The sequence below is a fragment of the Myotis daubentonii genome, chromosome 2 (assembly GCF_963259705.1).
Source record: "Myotis daubentonii chromosome 2, mMyoDau2.1, whole genome shotgun sequence".
Classification (NCBI taxonomy): domain Eukaryota; kingdom Metazoa; phylum Chordata; class Mammalia; order Chiroptera; family Vespertilionidae; genus Myotis; species Myotis daubentonii.
In genome coordinates this window covers 5985315-5999645 of record NC_081841.1, presented here as the reverse complement: position 1 = coordinate 5999645, position 14331 = coordinate 5985315, and the positions used below count along the sequence as shown (strand labels likewise).

Sequence of the window (14331 nt, the reverse complement as noted above, 5' to 3'; positions counted from 1 at the left end):
AGCCTAGCGGGAGAACATGGCAAGGGATCCTGGACTGAACCTGACTACAGAGATTGGCAGGAGAACCTGACTGGAACCTGGACACTGAACCTGACTGGAGAGCCTGGACAGAACCTGGCTGGAGAACCTAGCGAGGGAACATGGCCACAGAACCTGGCTGGAGATCCGAAGCAGAACCTCTCTGGAGATCCAGACCAGAACTTGGCTGGAGATCCGGGCTAGAGATCCTGGCTAGGTTGCTGATCAACTGAACACTGTCCCCGTGTCATCCCTTCTTCGCCGACTCCGTCCACACCTTTGGGGACCCCTGGACCCGCTGGGGCAGGACCCCGGCATATGGCGCCCGAACAGGGACCCCTTAGGTAAGCCCCCCCACACTCGGGACGGAACGGACTCCACCGTAGGAAGAGGGTGGATAGTCTTCGCTGACTCCGTCCACACCTTTGGGAACCCCTGGAACAGGATTCCCTTAGGTAAAGCCCCCCCCCCCCATTGAGAACCCCACACTCGGGACGGATAGGACTCCACCAGGGTGCTACAGACCCCCCTATAGAGGATAAATAGGGTAAGAAGGTGGATAGTACAGAACTTAGATTGAGAAGATGTGCCATACTGAGTCCAAAGAAAGAAGACTCTGTATTGATCTTTAGATTAAGAAGATGTGCCATACTGAGTCTAAAGAAAAAAGACTCCGTATTGATCTTTTAACATATATGCTTGTTAGCAGAGGAATTAAGGTTACTCCCAGCCAGACAGAACATTTTATACAAGAAATACGTCCATGCTTTTCTGAGGAAGGAAAGGTGCCAGAAAGGTAAATGTAGAGGCATGGGAGAAGGTAGGCCCAAGGAGCCTTATCCTTAACCCCACTGCAGCCTTTCCACCCCGGGAAAGTGCAGGATTGGCAAGCTCTCCCTGGGATGATAGATCAGGACTCAGGTAATAGCGGAAAGCGCCAATCCTACTCTTAAAATGGATACAAGAGAGCGTTTCAGGTTTTTCTTTTTAATGCTTGCTTTTAAAAAATAAAAAAGGGGGAATTTGCCGGGAGCCGGTCCATCCTTGCTGTTTCAAGGGACCTGGCATATATGGCATACGGTTCTTAATATGTTTGCTCACCTTCTTGGCACTGTGTTTTAACCAAAGTCACCTCTCCGAGAAAGGTTGAATCCCCAGGTAGGGATTTTCCCCTGAAGTTAGGGAGGGAATAAAACCCCTCAACTAAGTGCCAGGCGGGTAATTAATCCCTTTAACTAGGAACAATCATGCTTAAACTACATAATCTTTTCTCCCTGGAATGGAGATAAGAAACGCCCTAACCTTTGTAATAGAGATTGATAGGATTGAATCAACTGGTATAAATACAGTTGTAACAAGACAGAAACACTCAGAACTCAGAACAGAATCAAGAAGACAGAACCTACACGGAGCCTAGAGACAGAAGAACTTCGCTGGAGAGAGCATGCCGGAGGATCCTGGAGAGGGACTGGCCTCGGAGCCTAGAGACAGAGCCTAGCGGGAGAACATGGCAAGGGATCCTGGACTGAACCTGACTACAGAGATTGGCAGGAGAACCTGACTGGAACCTGGACACTGAACCTGACTGGAGAGCCTGGACAGAACCTGGCTGGAGAACCTAGCGAGGGAACATGGCCACAGAACCTGGCTGGAGATCCGAAGCAGAACCTCTCTGGAGATCCAGACCAGAACTTGGCTGGAGATCCGGGCTAGAGATCCTGGCTAGGTTGCTGATCAACTGAACACTGTCCCCGTGTCATCCCTTCTTCGCCGACTCCGTCCACACCTTTGGGGACCCCTGGACCCGCTGGGGCAGGACCCCGGCAGTGCATGATGAGTATTTGTGGAGAGAAGTGGGGAGAATTGTCCACATCCATCTTGAGATCTAAATTGTAACCTTTTACTACACATGGAAGTCTGAGTCAGGGTCGGAGAGAAATGAAAACCTCTAGTCACCGCTATGGGTACATATGGAGTGGGGGGTGGCCGCACAAAACAGAGGCAGCAGGGCAGAGCCGAGGCGGGTGGCGGGGGGGGGGGGGGGGGCGGGGAGACGAACAGCAAACTCCCTAATGCTCAGCACCCAGAGGAAGTGACTCAGTCCAGGCACAAGCGTGACGCAGCGCCACACCCGGGAGCCCCACGTCTGAACACACGGCGTGTGGTCAGCATGTCTGGGGTTGCAGTCACGTTTCAGACTTGGTGACCACATGTGAAAGTGCATAATTCATGCTGATGGCAGCATGGAGCATGACAGCCTGCACCGTGAAGCCTGCTGCCGAGTTAGGTGACAGGAAATGCTGATCTGGATTATTCAGTATATTGTGAAAGGCCTGCGGCCTGAGTGCTTTAGGTACGTAAATCCAATCTCGGCTAATAAACGGAGGTCACTGTACTATTTAGAAAGAATGGATATTTTAAGGACTAGGGAGGAGGGGCTGACAAATAATGGGTCAATGATTTGTATGTGCATGTGCCTCTCGAGTGCTCAAAAATAGCTTGGGCTTGTGCACATTGCCCTTGCAGTCTCGCTTAAACTCTTAATTTTCCTCTCTTTTTCACAGCTTGGACAGCGGCATATTCTAGGTCAGGCCAATACTGATGTCTCACAATTCTAAGCTTGTTACATCTTTTAGTGAAATTTTGCTCTGTCAGTAAACCTTACAAGCCTAACCTAGTTCTTAAGGGCCTCGATTATGGAATGGACCAAGTGAGTTGTCAGACTGAAGGGCACCTCCTGGTGCCTGTAGTTGGCATGAAGTTGGCTCTGGCCTCTTCAGCCCGGAGCTATGACTTCCTAGTACATTTCCTTGATTGAAGTAGATTCTATAAAGCAGTCAGCCTTGCCTTCCGCCAGAGCCTTCCCCTGCTATTGAGGCAATGCAGCTTTTGTAACAGTGATTATTACCATAATCATGATCTCATCTTCTGCAGAAAAGTAGGGTAATGCATTCCAGAGCGAAGTCATTTTTATTTATTTATTTACACATTTGCTTTCTGTCATGGGCACAGATAATTAAGAGCTAATTGTAGTTCTGTCACTTAGCATTTGATAAGCAGCTGAAACACTAGACTTTAGCCTTTTCTCTGCCCCTCCCAGAACACACTCTCTCCACCAAAATCCTGGCATCCCCCCTCCCAGCTCATGAGAGTGAAAGGGTTAATGTTTCTCACTCTGTGGTCTTTGGCCAGAGGCGGCGGATGAATAATATACCGCAAGGATATTCCCTCCTCTTCACCCAGATGTGAGGGTTAATGACTGTGAGCTGAGCCATGTGGTATTACAGGGAAGGAAACTTCTGTGAACGGCCATGCCACGGTTGCACAGTGCTGGCTACCCCCCCCAGAGCAGCCAAAGCAGAGGTCACCGCATGGGTTCACCTGCCCATGAGCAGAGCCCAGCATGTAAATGATACTGGTGATCGGAATTCCTGTCCCCTCTGGGCACAGACCACTAACTCCATCCCTAAGAAAGCGCCACTATCCTTCAGACGTAGCTTTACTCTCCGACACTCTAAATTCTTGATTTTTCTGCTGGATCAGGCGATTGGCACTATTAACATCAGTTAACTTTTAGATATAAATGTGTGTCCATTTCACACATAAACTTGATATCCTAAATAGAACGACTTGGAGCTATTAGTAAAGGTCCAGTCCTCCCTTTTGTGATGAATAAAATCCAGTCTCTCCACCCTGCTACAAATGTGCCCCTGCCCTGTGAGTCCAGCTGGTGTTAAAAAATGCCCATCTAAAGGAGTTAGCATATGCACATGGTGTGGCAGGCAGGAGTCAGAGACCCGGGGTTCTTGCCTCAGCTCTGCCATTCATTCACGGAGACCTTGACCAAGGCCCTCCATCTCTCGGAGCCTCAGCATCCTCAGCTGTGACATGGAGACATAAGGATCAACAATCTCTGAAGCCTGTTCCCATGAAAACTCTACAATGCTATGTAATACTTCTTTTCCCAAAAGCTCAAAATGCTTTGCAACCTTATTTATGCAAAACTAAAGCAAGACCAAGAGACCGATGTAGAGACCAAGCATGACACATTTCTCAAGGTAGTGTCTGACTGTCCAGAGCAAGTCTGTGGGCTTGAAGGAGCGGGTTCAAGGTATTTCTGATAACGGAAAGGTAGCAAGGGCTTGAGAACCCCTCCCTTCTTAGTCTTGGCAGAGTCCTTAGCATAGTACATTTCTCAGGGGTGGCCATATTTCAGAGAAACATAGTCAAAAGGTCCTTGACCTCTTAGTCTTTAAAGCACTCGACACATTTTTTCTTGTCAAAGGTCGACTCCAGTGTCAGAAGACACATTGCCTTCTGCTCTAGTGCAGCCTGTGTCCTGAACAGCCCTTTCCTCCTAGGGCTTGACTGGCCCAACCCACCTGCCTAGTGATGAGCAAGCTCCCATATTTCCATGTCCTGCCCTAACAGCACTCGCTTGGCATCCCCAGGTGCCATCAACCCCGAAGGCGGGGACACGGTCACCATGTAACACACAGTTTGGATTTGCCTTGATCTCTAGGCACGAGGATGATGTTCAGCACTTCAAGGTCATGAGAGACAGCAAGGGTAACTACTTCCTATGGACAGAGAAGTTCCCATCCCTCAACAAGCTGGTGGACTACTACAGGACAACTTCCATCTCCAAACAGAAGCAGATCTTCCTGAGGGATAGGACACGAGAGGACCAGGTCAGCCCATCTCGGGATTGAAAAAAAAAGTGTTTTAACATTTTTTTTATTGATTTCAGAGAAAGGATGGGAGAGGGAGAGAGGGATGGAAACATCAGTGTGAAAGAGAATCATTGATTGGCTGCCTCCTACAAGTCCCCTACTGGGAATTGAGCCTGCAACCGGACATGTGCCTTGACTGGAAATCAATCGTGACTTCCTGGTTCATGGGTCGACTCTCAACCAATGAGCCACACTGGCCCAGCCCATCTAGATATTTTAGGCAGCTGAAGTCTTACATGAACCACCAAGACGATGTATTTGATGGGCAGGTCCTCTGAGGATTCTGAAAGGTAGAATAACTGCGAAGTCAGATCTCAGTTTAAACCCCTAGCTAGGTGACTTTGGAAAGGTCTCCGATCCTCAGTTTCCTCATCCATGAAATGGGGATGTCAGTGATATCCACCTCCTAGGATGGCTGTGAAGGTGAGAAGATAATGCGTCCCCTCCCCGTACATCGTGCCTAACCACACCGCGCACTCGGTGCAGTGCGCTCTTACTGGATGCCGTCATTTTGTTACCGACATTACTACATCAGTTTCGGCCCAGAGCTAGAGCTTTGTGACAGGATGTGGGGTGGAGAGGAGGCATTGGGGTAGAAGACTTAGCATAGTACAGGATTCATAGTACTTAGCATAGTCCTGGAATTCTTGCTCTTGGAAAATTTGGAATAGGGTATTGTTTTCAGAGAAAATGCATCAGACAGACCCAGCTTTAAATCCAGATTTCATCACTAGCTATCCTATGACCTCGCCAAGTTAAGAAATCTTTCTGCCCTGGCCAGTGGCTCACTTGGTTGGAGTGTTATCCCGTGCTCCACAAGATTGTGCGTGCTATTCCTAGTCAAGGTACATACCCAGGTTGCAGGTTTGATCCCCAGTTGGGAGCACATACGGGAGACAACTGATTAATGTTTCTCCCTCACATCAATGTCTGTCTCTCTCATTACCCCTCTTCCTCTCTCTAAAATCAATAAAACTATATCCTCGGATGAGGATTAAAAACACACACACATTTAAAAAACAAAAAAGAAACCTGAGTACAGAATGGGCTGTTATGAGGATTAATTGAGAAAATATAGTTAGAGCACTTGACACAGATTCTGGTCCAGATGCAATGAAAATACTAACTTGTCTTCCACGAGTAAATTCACAGGCACACACACGATTTATAAAATGCTTTTCAAAGGAAAAAACATAAGAGAGAGCTATCGGAAGAAGTGTTGACTGGAGTAGCTGAAATCCCAGGGATGGGTTCTTTGAAAAGGCATTGAGACTTTCAAAGCAACACATGCTGTGGGGAAACAAAGGAAACCATCTCTTTCAAGTAATTGGCTGCTTTTCAGCCTGAGAAGTTACAATCAAAGGAGAAAAGGGTGTTCCCACCAAGTGCACACAGAAGCTCAGAAAGAAAAACAAAGGTCAGCCAAGACCTTGTGAATTATTGTAACCAGGAAACGGACAGGCGTATTAATTTACTGGGATGTGCATGCAGAAATAGGCCACATGAAACAGCCCTAAACTGGACTAAATGCGTTCGTATCTGCAAAGTGCTTAGAACACTGCCTGGCATACACTAAACCCCTCTACACTTGTTACATAAAAATCATCCTCTGCTTCCTGAGGTGGAGACCCTTAACAAGAAGGCCTTGCTCCTCCCAGCATGCCCAGTGCAGCCCTGGTTTCCATGGTGCTGCAAGAGGGTTGTGTTTGTGTCTCATCACCAGGCTATAAAAGACAGTTCAGAATCATGCAAAGTCAATAGCAGAGCTTCTCTGGAGGGTAGCATGTCCAGCATTGTAGCAACATGCGATAAGGAGGGGTGGCCTTGTGTCAGAATAAAAAAGAGAGTATCTAAGCTTGATTACACAGAAAAAACAAGCCCACTAGGAATGGACTAAATGGAGACCATATGGAAAGTGTCAGTCTGTGAACCAGAGAACTGACATCCCCCAAAAAAGAGAATCTGAAGGTCTGAACCATGGGTTCTAAGATGCCCCCCAACCTGTCAGCAGTTTCTCAGAGCTGTCATGAGCAAAGTCTGGCAACAGCTGCCTGAAGTGGGGGGTAGAGCCAGGAGACATGGGAGGAGGATGGATCATCTCTGTTCTCTCCCAGGGTCGCCGGGGCAACAGCCTGGACCGATGGCCTCAGGGAGGCCCACATATCAGTGGGGCTGTGGGAGAAGAAACCCGGCCTGCGATGAACCGGAAGCTGTCAGATCACCCACCGCCCCCTCCATCGCAGTATCCCCCGGCCCCACCGCCGGCGCAGCAGCGGCACCTGCAGCATCACCACTTTCATCAGGTATCTGGAAAGGATGGAGCGGGCACAGTGAGGTGGGGGCAGGCCCTTCTCTCCCCCACCCCCACACCGAGGCTCAGGTCGCCTTGTTCCCACTGCCACTTATGGGTGAGAGCCTCCCGTGAGGCTGGAAACAGCCATAGCAAGTAAACGCCGTGGTTCTGCTGGGGTCCGGGGCTGCTGGGCTGGCCCCCCTCAGCAGGTCTCACGAAGTTCATAAAGAAGATGCTGGGGCCCGAGCCAGTTTGGCTCAGTGGATAGAGCATCGGTCTGTGGACTGAAAGGTCCCAGATTCAGTTCCGGTCAAGGGCACATGCCCAGGTTGTGGGCTCGATCCCCAGTGGGGGGCATGCAGGAGGCAGCTGATCAATGATTCTCTCTCATCATTGATGTTTCTATCTCTCTCTTCCTCTCCCTTCCTTTCTGAAATCAATAAAAACATATTTTTTTAAAAAAAAGGAGGAGGAGGGGGAGGGGGAGGGGATGATGATGATGCTGGGGCCCCAGGTGGTAGAAATATGATATGGAAACTGCTTTGGCAAAGAAGCCTGTGTGAATCAAACTGCTCCCTGCCTGAACACACACACACACACACACATACACACACACATTCACACACACACACACACACACACACGCTCACACACACACACACATTCACACCCACACACACACACACACGCTCACACAGACACACACACACACACATATTCACACACACACTCACACACACACACACACACGCACACACACGCTCACACGCACACACGCTCACACACACACACACATTCACACACACACTCACACACACACACACACACGCTCACACACACACACACGCTCACACACACACACACGCTCACACACACACACACACGCTCACACACACACACATTCACACACACACGCTCACACACACACACACGCTCACACACACACACATTCACACACACACACACGCGCTCACACTCACACACAGACACACACACACACGCTCACACTCACACTCTTTCTTACCCCAAGGACTCAGGGAACAATTGCTTCATTTTTCTATCAGCACAATTTCAAATCTGTTCACGTCCCTTACCCACCTGGCTGTGGCGATCTACAAGAAAGACGGATTAACACCTGCCGTGGAGCCTTACTTACTTACTTATTTATTTACTTCTCCCCGCCTTATCCAGATGGGGTTTGAGGCGGCTTACCGAGATGGACAATACTGCCAGATAACATCGTTCCTAAATTCCTTAGCCAGGCACAGAGTCCTTTGTGAGCTGCGCATATCTGTTCCCCCAGCCTCTCTCCTGCTACCTCCCTCTGCTCCCCACACAAACACACATTTCAGCAGTGCTCCACTACCTTTAGTTACCGGAATGGCCCATTGTATCTTCTTTCATGCCTTTGAGGCTTTTTATATGCTGTCCCCTCTGCCTCAAATGCTCTTTCCTGGCGCTCCCCTCTAAGTTGGAATTCAAGCATCACTTCCTCTATGAAGCCCTCCCTGATTACCCAGGCAGACTTAGACATTCGTCTCCCTGCTCACTTATCACTTAAATGTGCATGATTTCTCCTCGGGACTGATGCCCCGTGAAGGCAAGGGACCTTCTCTTTCCAGCTACGTATCCCCATTGCTTAGAACAGTATGAAGTACATGGTAGGGGCCTGATACGCATTTCTTGATTGAATAAAGGGGGCCTGCCATCATCTTTGTCTTCATAATCTTAGGTACCTTTGTCATCCCTCCCCCTCTCACCATCATCTATAGGGTTTATTGCCATCATCAGCAAGTATTACTGGAACCCTGGCCGTGTTTATCCGAGCGAGGCACTGGGGAAGACAGTGAGGGGCGCTCTGGAGGCGTGATGACAGCTCCTCTCTTGCATCTGTTTCTAGGAGCGCCGTGGAGGCAGCCTTGACATAAACGACGGCCACTGTGGCATGGGCATGGGCATGGGCAGCGAAATGAATACCACCCTCATGCACCGGAGACACACAGACCCAGTGCAACTCCAGGTGGCCGGGGTACGTGAACTTTCCCTCTGGGCCCAATGGAGGAGGTAAGATAGGCAATTAGAGAAACGGTTGGTTCTCCAGGAAAGATGCCAAACTGCACTGAGCTCAAATAGAGGTAGTGGGAACCCAAATAGTGACCATGGGGGGAGTGTTCCGGTGGGGCTGGCCGTCAGCCTTGCCCCGTCCTCCTCCCATTTCTTGGCTCTGGTTCTGGTGGAGGGAGATGCCCATTTGGGCACTGCCATTCTATTTGTCACGTGAACAAAGTAGAAAGAGCACCTGTTGACGTAGGGGGTCGTCCTCAAGGATTCTCTTGGGGCCTTGGAGACTCTGTCAGCCCAAGTCCTGAGCCTCGACAATGACTCTGGTGACTTGGAGCTCAGGGCCTTGCAGCCCGCATCTGCTTTCCGTCGCAGCGGCGGTGAACTGTCTCCGGAGAGGCAACGTCAGCCTTCAGGGCAGGCTGCTCACCGAGGACTTAGCCTGGGTGTCAAAGCCAGCAGATTCCCGTCTGTGTGACAGTGGCTCTGAGGCCGCCCCAACTCAGCAGGACACCCCCCCCCCCCCGCCCCTGATTTCCCCCAACAGCGAGTGCGGTGGGCCCAGGCGCTGTACGACTTCGAGGCCCTGGAGGATGACGAGCTGGGATTCCGCTCCGGAGAGGTGGTCGAGGTCCTGGACAGCTCCAACCCGTCCTGGTGGACGGGCCGCCTGCACAACAAGCTGGGCCTCTTCCCTGCCAACTATGTGGCGCCCATGATCCGGTGAAGCCCGTCTCCGGGGTCGGAGGCTGTGTCTGAGCTGCCTGCAGAGGAAGCAAGGAGGAAAGGCTGGAACTGCATACACGCGTGCGCGCGTGCACACACACACATATGCCTATGGGCACACACATTTGTAATAGTAATTTATTGGCAATTTAGTTGGTTAATGAGTTGATATGAAAGGAACTCAGGTGGAAGCTTATATTCATACTTGTTTTTCTGCCCCCTGCAAGGCATGTGCTGGAGGTCGGGGCGCTTGGGGGAGGAGGGGGCAGGGAAACGGAAATCCTTCCTCTCCTAAAGATGGCACCACTTCGCCCTGGTCTTGGGAATTTCAAGGAGCTGAGCAGATATCCACACCCGGAGCTGGACGCAGAACTGCAGGTGGGGCAGGACTCAGCGGGGCATGTTCTGGCTCACCTGCACGCCCGACTCACCCCGAGGGTTTGCAGGGCGGCCTCCCTCCTGCTCTCCCAGGGAGAGCGTGCTGGGTTGAGAATTAGGGTGCAGCTGCTCAAGTCTGAGGTAGAGCAGCTGGGTGTGAGGCCTGGGCAAGGCCGGCACCTTCCTCTCCTTCAGGGGCTGCTCCCCGTCCTGTGGCTGGCGTGGAGACACGGGGACACCGTGAGGGCCACGCACAGGGAAGTGAAGGGACTTGCACAGGTCTCCCAGGGGCGAACCTGGGGGTGAGCTCTGTGTCCCTGGCTTCTAAGAAAGCAGCACCCTAGCTTCTGTAAAGTGCTCGGAGGAGCCCTGGCCGAGCATGCCGGGCGGGAGAGTCATTGTTCTGTGGCTACAGGGTGTCTCTTTGGGACTCTGTTTTCTCTCTTGTTTTCTGCCTTTTGAAGATGCCTTGCCCAGCGGCACAGACAGAAGCCCACGCCACAAGAGCACTGACTAGTGATTGGCTAATTGGTTGGTTGAACATGACCCTGGGTGGGGCCTGGCTTTCAGATGAGCTTTCTGTTCCCCTGACCATTGGACCTGGGCTGGCACCTTCCCTCCACCAAGAGCCGCACCTGGGGAAAGGAACCCCCCACCGTGTCTCCTCAGCACCTCAAAGTCGACTGTGTCTCCCAGGACCCACCCCTGGGCATGAAACAGACCAGCCAGGCTGAGGAACAGGGGCCCTGGGGAAGGGCGCTCAGTGTCCTCGGGTAGCTGGGAGCACAGCTCTGCATCAGGGCACCTAGAAGGTTGTGCGTGTGAAGAAAGGGTTGGGTTGAGTGTGTTAGTGAGGGGCATGTGGGGTGAGTGGGGGTCTGTTTCTTCTTCCTTCGTCCTCGCTGCTCTAAGGAGGGACAGGGACAACCATCATTGAAGGTGATATAAGCAGAAGAAAGAGTTTGCGACTCAGAAGTAACTGTCAGTGTAATGTGGGCTATGTCCCTTTAGCCCTGAATTCTACGAGTCTCTGATTCCCCACGACACCTTTAGAGAAAAACAGGACAAGAAGGGACTCCGTGGTGGGTCGCGGGAGGGGAGAGAAAGTCGCCTGAGAGAAGCGGGGGGAGGTGAGTGTGAGTGAGGGGTGTCTTGTAGCCTCTGAAAATGAAAGCACAGGAAGGAAAAAGTAGCGAAGACGTTTCACAAGATGAAGGAGCCGTGTGAGAGGCGCAGAGGGAGGGGAGGGAGCAAGAGGTTAAGTGGGACAGGCCAGGAAGACGCTGGAGTCAGCAGGCTCGGCTCGGGAGGAGGGCGGAGGCAGGTGGGAGGAGGAATTGGAGCAGAGAGATGAACGCCAGCAGGTAGGGGCAAAGCACCACAGGAATGAAGACAGAGCAGAGGCAAAGGGGACTCGATCAGCTTTTTGGTGCGAGGCAATGTGAACACGTTATGGAAAATAAAAGCCAGAATTAATGTCTGTACAGTATTTACAACCCATATGCTTTAAACAGCCCACAAACGGGGTCTGTCTGTCTGATTATGTGAGGGTCAGCCCCAGTGAGGACGGAGTGAGAGGATTTGGTTCTGGCCTGGATTTCGTGCCTTGAAACACTTTTCAAGAAAGCGATAATAAGACAAGGGCCCTTGTTTTGCGGGGCTGTGCCTAGTGAGAGAGAGAGAGAGAGAGAGAGAGAGAGAGAGACAGACACACACACACACACACACACACACACACACACACACACACACACGGCGCAGGAGTCCTTAGCCCGCAGAGGCTGACCGCACAGTGTGGGCAGAGCTTTCAGAACCCCTGGGACCGGACCTTCTCTTCCACCAGAGGCCACTGTGGGAGTCATTTTAACTGAGGTGCCAAAATAGCCTGCTCACTACATGGCTCAGTTCAGAAGGAAGGTGCCACCCTGGCCACCCAGAGAACAAGGGCCTTAGGGACCAAGCTAAGGGGACGAGGCCCACAGCATCCACGCCGGGGGAGGGAGGCTGACCCTCCTGGGCCCTGATGCCGGCTGGGGGAGCGCCTGCGAGTGCGTCCACCCGATAGCATCTCGGCCCCAGGGCTCGCCCACCAGTGTGTCTCGGGGCCGCAGAACCAGGAAACGGCACGCTGTCTCTGAGTCCGGCTGCAATGCCCGTGGGACTTGGGAGCAGGGAACTTCCAGCGAAAACCCAGTTCCTGTCGGACCAGTTGAGTTTCACCAACGGCAACCGCGTCCGGCGTGCCGAGGCTCGCTGCGTTTAAACGCCTGGCCCCCGCCCTGCCCACCCACGTTTAGACGGCCCTGGGGTGACCTAAGGCTGGTGCTTCTCCAAATAAATGTGCCTGTGAGTTGCCTGGGGAGTGTGTTAAAATGCAGGCCCTGACTCAATCCTGCCTTTCGACCAGTCTCAGAAGTTCCGTTGCAGGGCCACGGACCACACTTTGCGCACAAGGGCAGAGGACTTGCAGTGAGCTAAACAGCTGCTTGGATCCCTTTTCCAGGGACATTGGGGCATCTTTCTTTGTTGCTAACAAGTAAGTCGCTTGGGCTGTGGGACAGAGAGACATGATTCAGAACTGTCATTATGACGTCATATTTGGCTGCCCAGGTGATGTATTATTATTATAGCATCTTTATCTCCATCAAGAGTCAGGAAATTTTAGGGGCAGGGGCATTCAGGTGAAGTACAAACTGGGATTTCCGAATAATAATTATTTTAAACATGAGCAGAGGTTACCGAACACGTTGTGAAAGCTTTCTCAGGAAATCTTTAAACAAAATGGATTCCCACCGTCAGGTGTGGGCCCGCTGGGAGGCAGGGAGTGGCCCGTGTGACAGCCTTAGATCTGAGCCAGCCCGAAGCAAACCAGGCCGCACGGGAGGCAGATGGGTCCGGCCACAACATCTGCCATTTGTCTGTCTGAAGTCGACAGTTCGGCCTAGCTCTAGCAAGGCAAGGGCACGCGAAAAACATCATGTCAATTCTTTTTTTAAATACTGCTCAGGTTCCTTCACTTCTCTCCATGTCCACAGCCATGCCAGCAACATCTCTCCCTGAGGCAACAGAACCAACCTCACCTTTCTCCCTGCTGCCCTCTCGCTCCTACGCCCTCCTCCACACAGAGCAGTCTGTAAACCAGGAATCTGATTGCATCACTCCCTTGCCCCTCGCACTTGGGTTAAAATGCAGAGTCGTAGTGTGGCCCTGTGAGGCCTGGCCCCTGCCTCCCTCCCCAGTCCCCATCGGTGCCTCTCCCCTCCTTGCCCTCATGCTCCTGCCCCACTGGCCTTCACTCAGCCTCCAGATGGCCAAGGAGTTGTCCCCACGTCCTTTGCACCCACTGTTCCCTCTACCTGGAATGCATCCCCTGTTCTTCGCCTGGCTAATTGCTATGCATCTTCAGGTCTTGGTTTAAGTGTCACTTTCGCAAATTGTTATTTTCTGGCCCCTAATCTAAAACCATCCTTCCCACTACCAGGGTGGGGAACCTTATTCCTGCCAGGGGCCATTTGGATATTTACAACATCTTTCGCGGCCTTACAAAATCATCAACTTAAAAATTAGCCTGCTATATTTGGTCAGACATTTAATTAACTCACCCCTAATGCCATGGCAGGGCCAGACCAAACGATTTTTGGGGCCTTATAGGGCCGGTGGGCGGGGAACGTCCCCCTGCATTAGACCGCCTCGCGGTTGCCGGTGCTTTGCCTGAGTAGCACTAGATGACGGCACTAGACTGGCTTGTGTGACTATTAAATAGACTGTAAGCTCCCTGGGGGCAGGAGTCATCTCTGTTTTGTAAACTGTTGTCTGCCCAGCATCTAGCACTGTGCATGGCATACAGAGGCTCAATAAATATTTGTTTAATGAATGAGGTGGGCAGTGGCTGTCAAGACCCAATCTACAGGGAATAGTAAAAAATTCGTATCTTACATGACCAGACCATTCCATAACATTTCTCGAGATAGTTAAGGAACAAGATGGCAGTGTGAGGGAGCACGGCTCCCCAGCTTTTCCCCTCTAAGTCAAAATGCCTATGTAGACAGACACACACACACACACACACACTGCACACACAGCGTCTGTGTCTCACACACACTCACCCTTCCATCCACCCTC

At 51.5% G+C, this 14331-nt stretch overlaps 2 protein-coding genes across 4 annotated transcripts in view; one reads left to right on the top strand and one right to left on the bottom strand.

Annotated features, from left to right (window-relative positions):
- GRAP2 (GRB2 related adaptor protein 2) overlaps positions 1-11910 on the top strand; it is a 69331-nt gene extending 57421 nt beyond the window's left edge. For 2 of the 3 annotated variants that reach the window (XM_059681474.1, XM_059681475.1), the window contains 4 exons: positions 4541-4709; positions 6866-7054; positions 8945-9073; positions 9653-11910. In XM_059681474.1, coding sequence (XP_059537457.1) covers positions 4541-4709; positions 6866-7054; positions 8945-9073; positions 9653-9832 — 667 coding nt within the window. In that variant the 3' untranslated portion in view covers positions 9833-11910. The remainder of the gene's footprint in view (positions 1-4540; positions 4710-6865; positions 7055-8944; positions 9074-9652) is intronic. The other variant, XM_059681476.1, reaches the window with a different exon arrangement.
- The window catches only part of RPS19BP1 (ribosomal protein S19 binding protein 1), a 519247-nt gene that overhangs the window by 314224 nt on the left and 190692 nt on the right, over positions 1-14331 (bottom strand). The gene's annotated exons all lie outside the window — the stretch shown is intronic.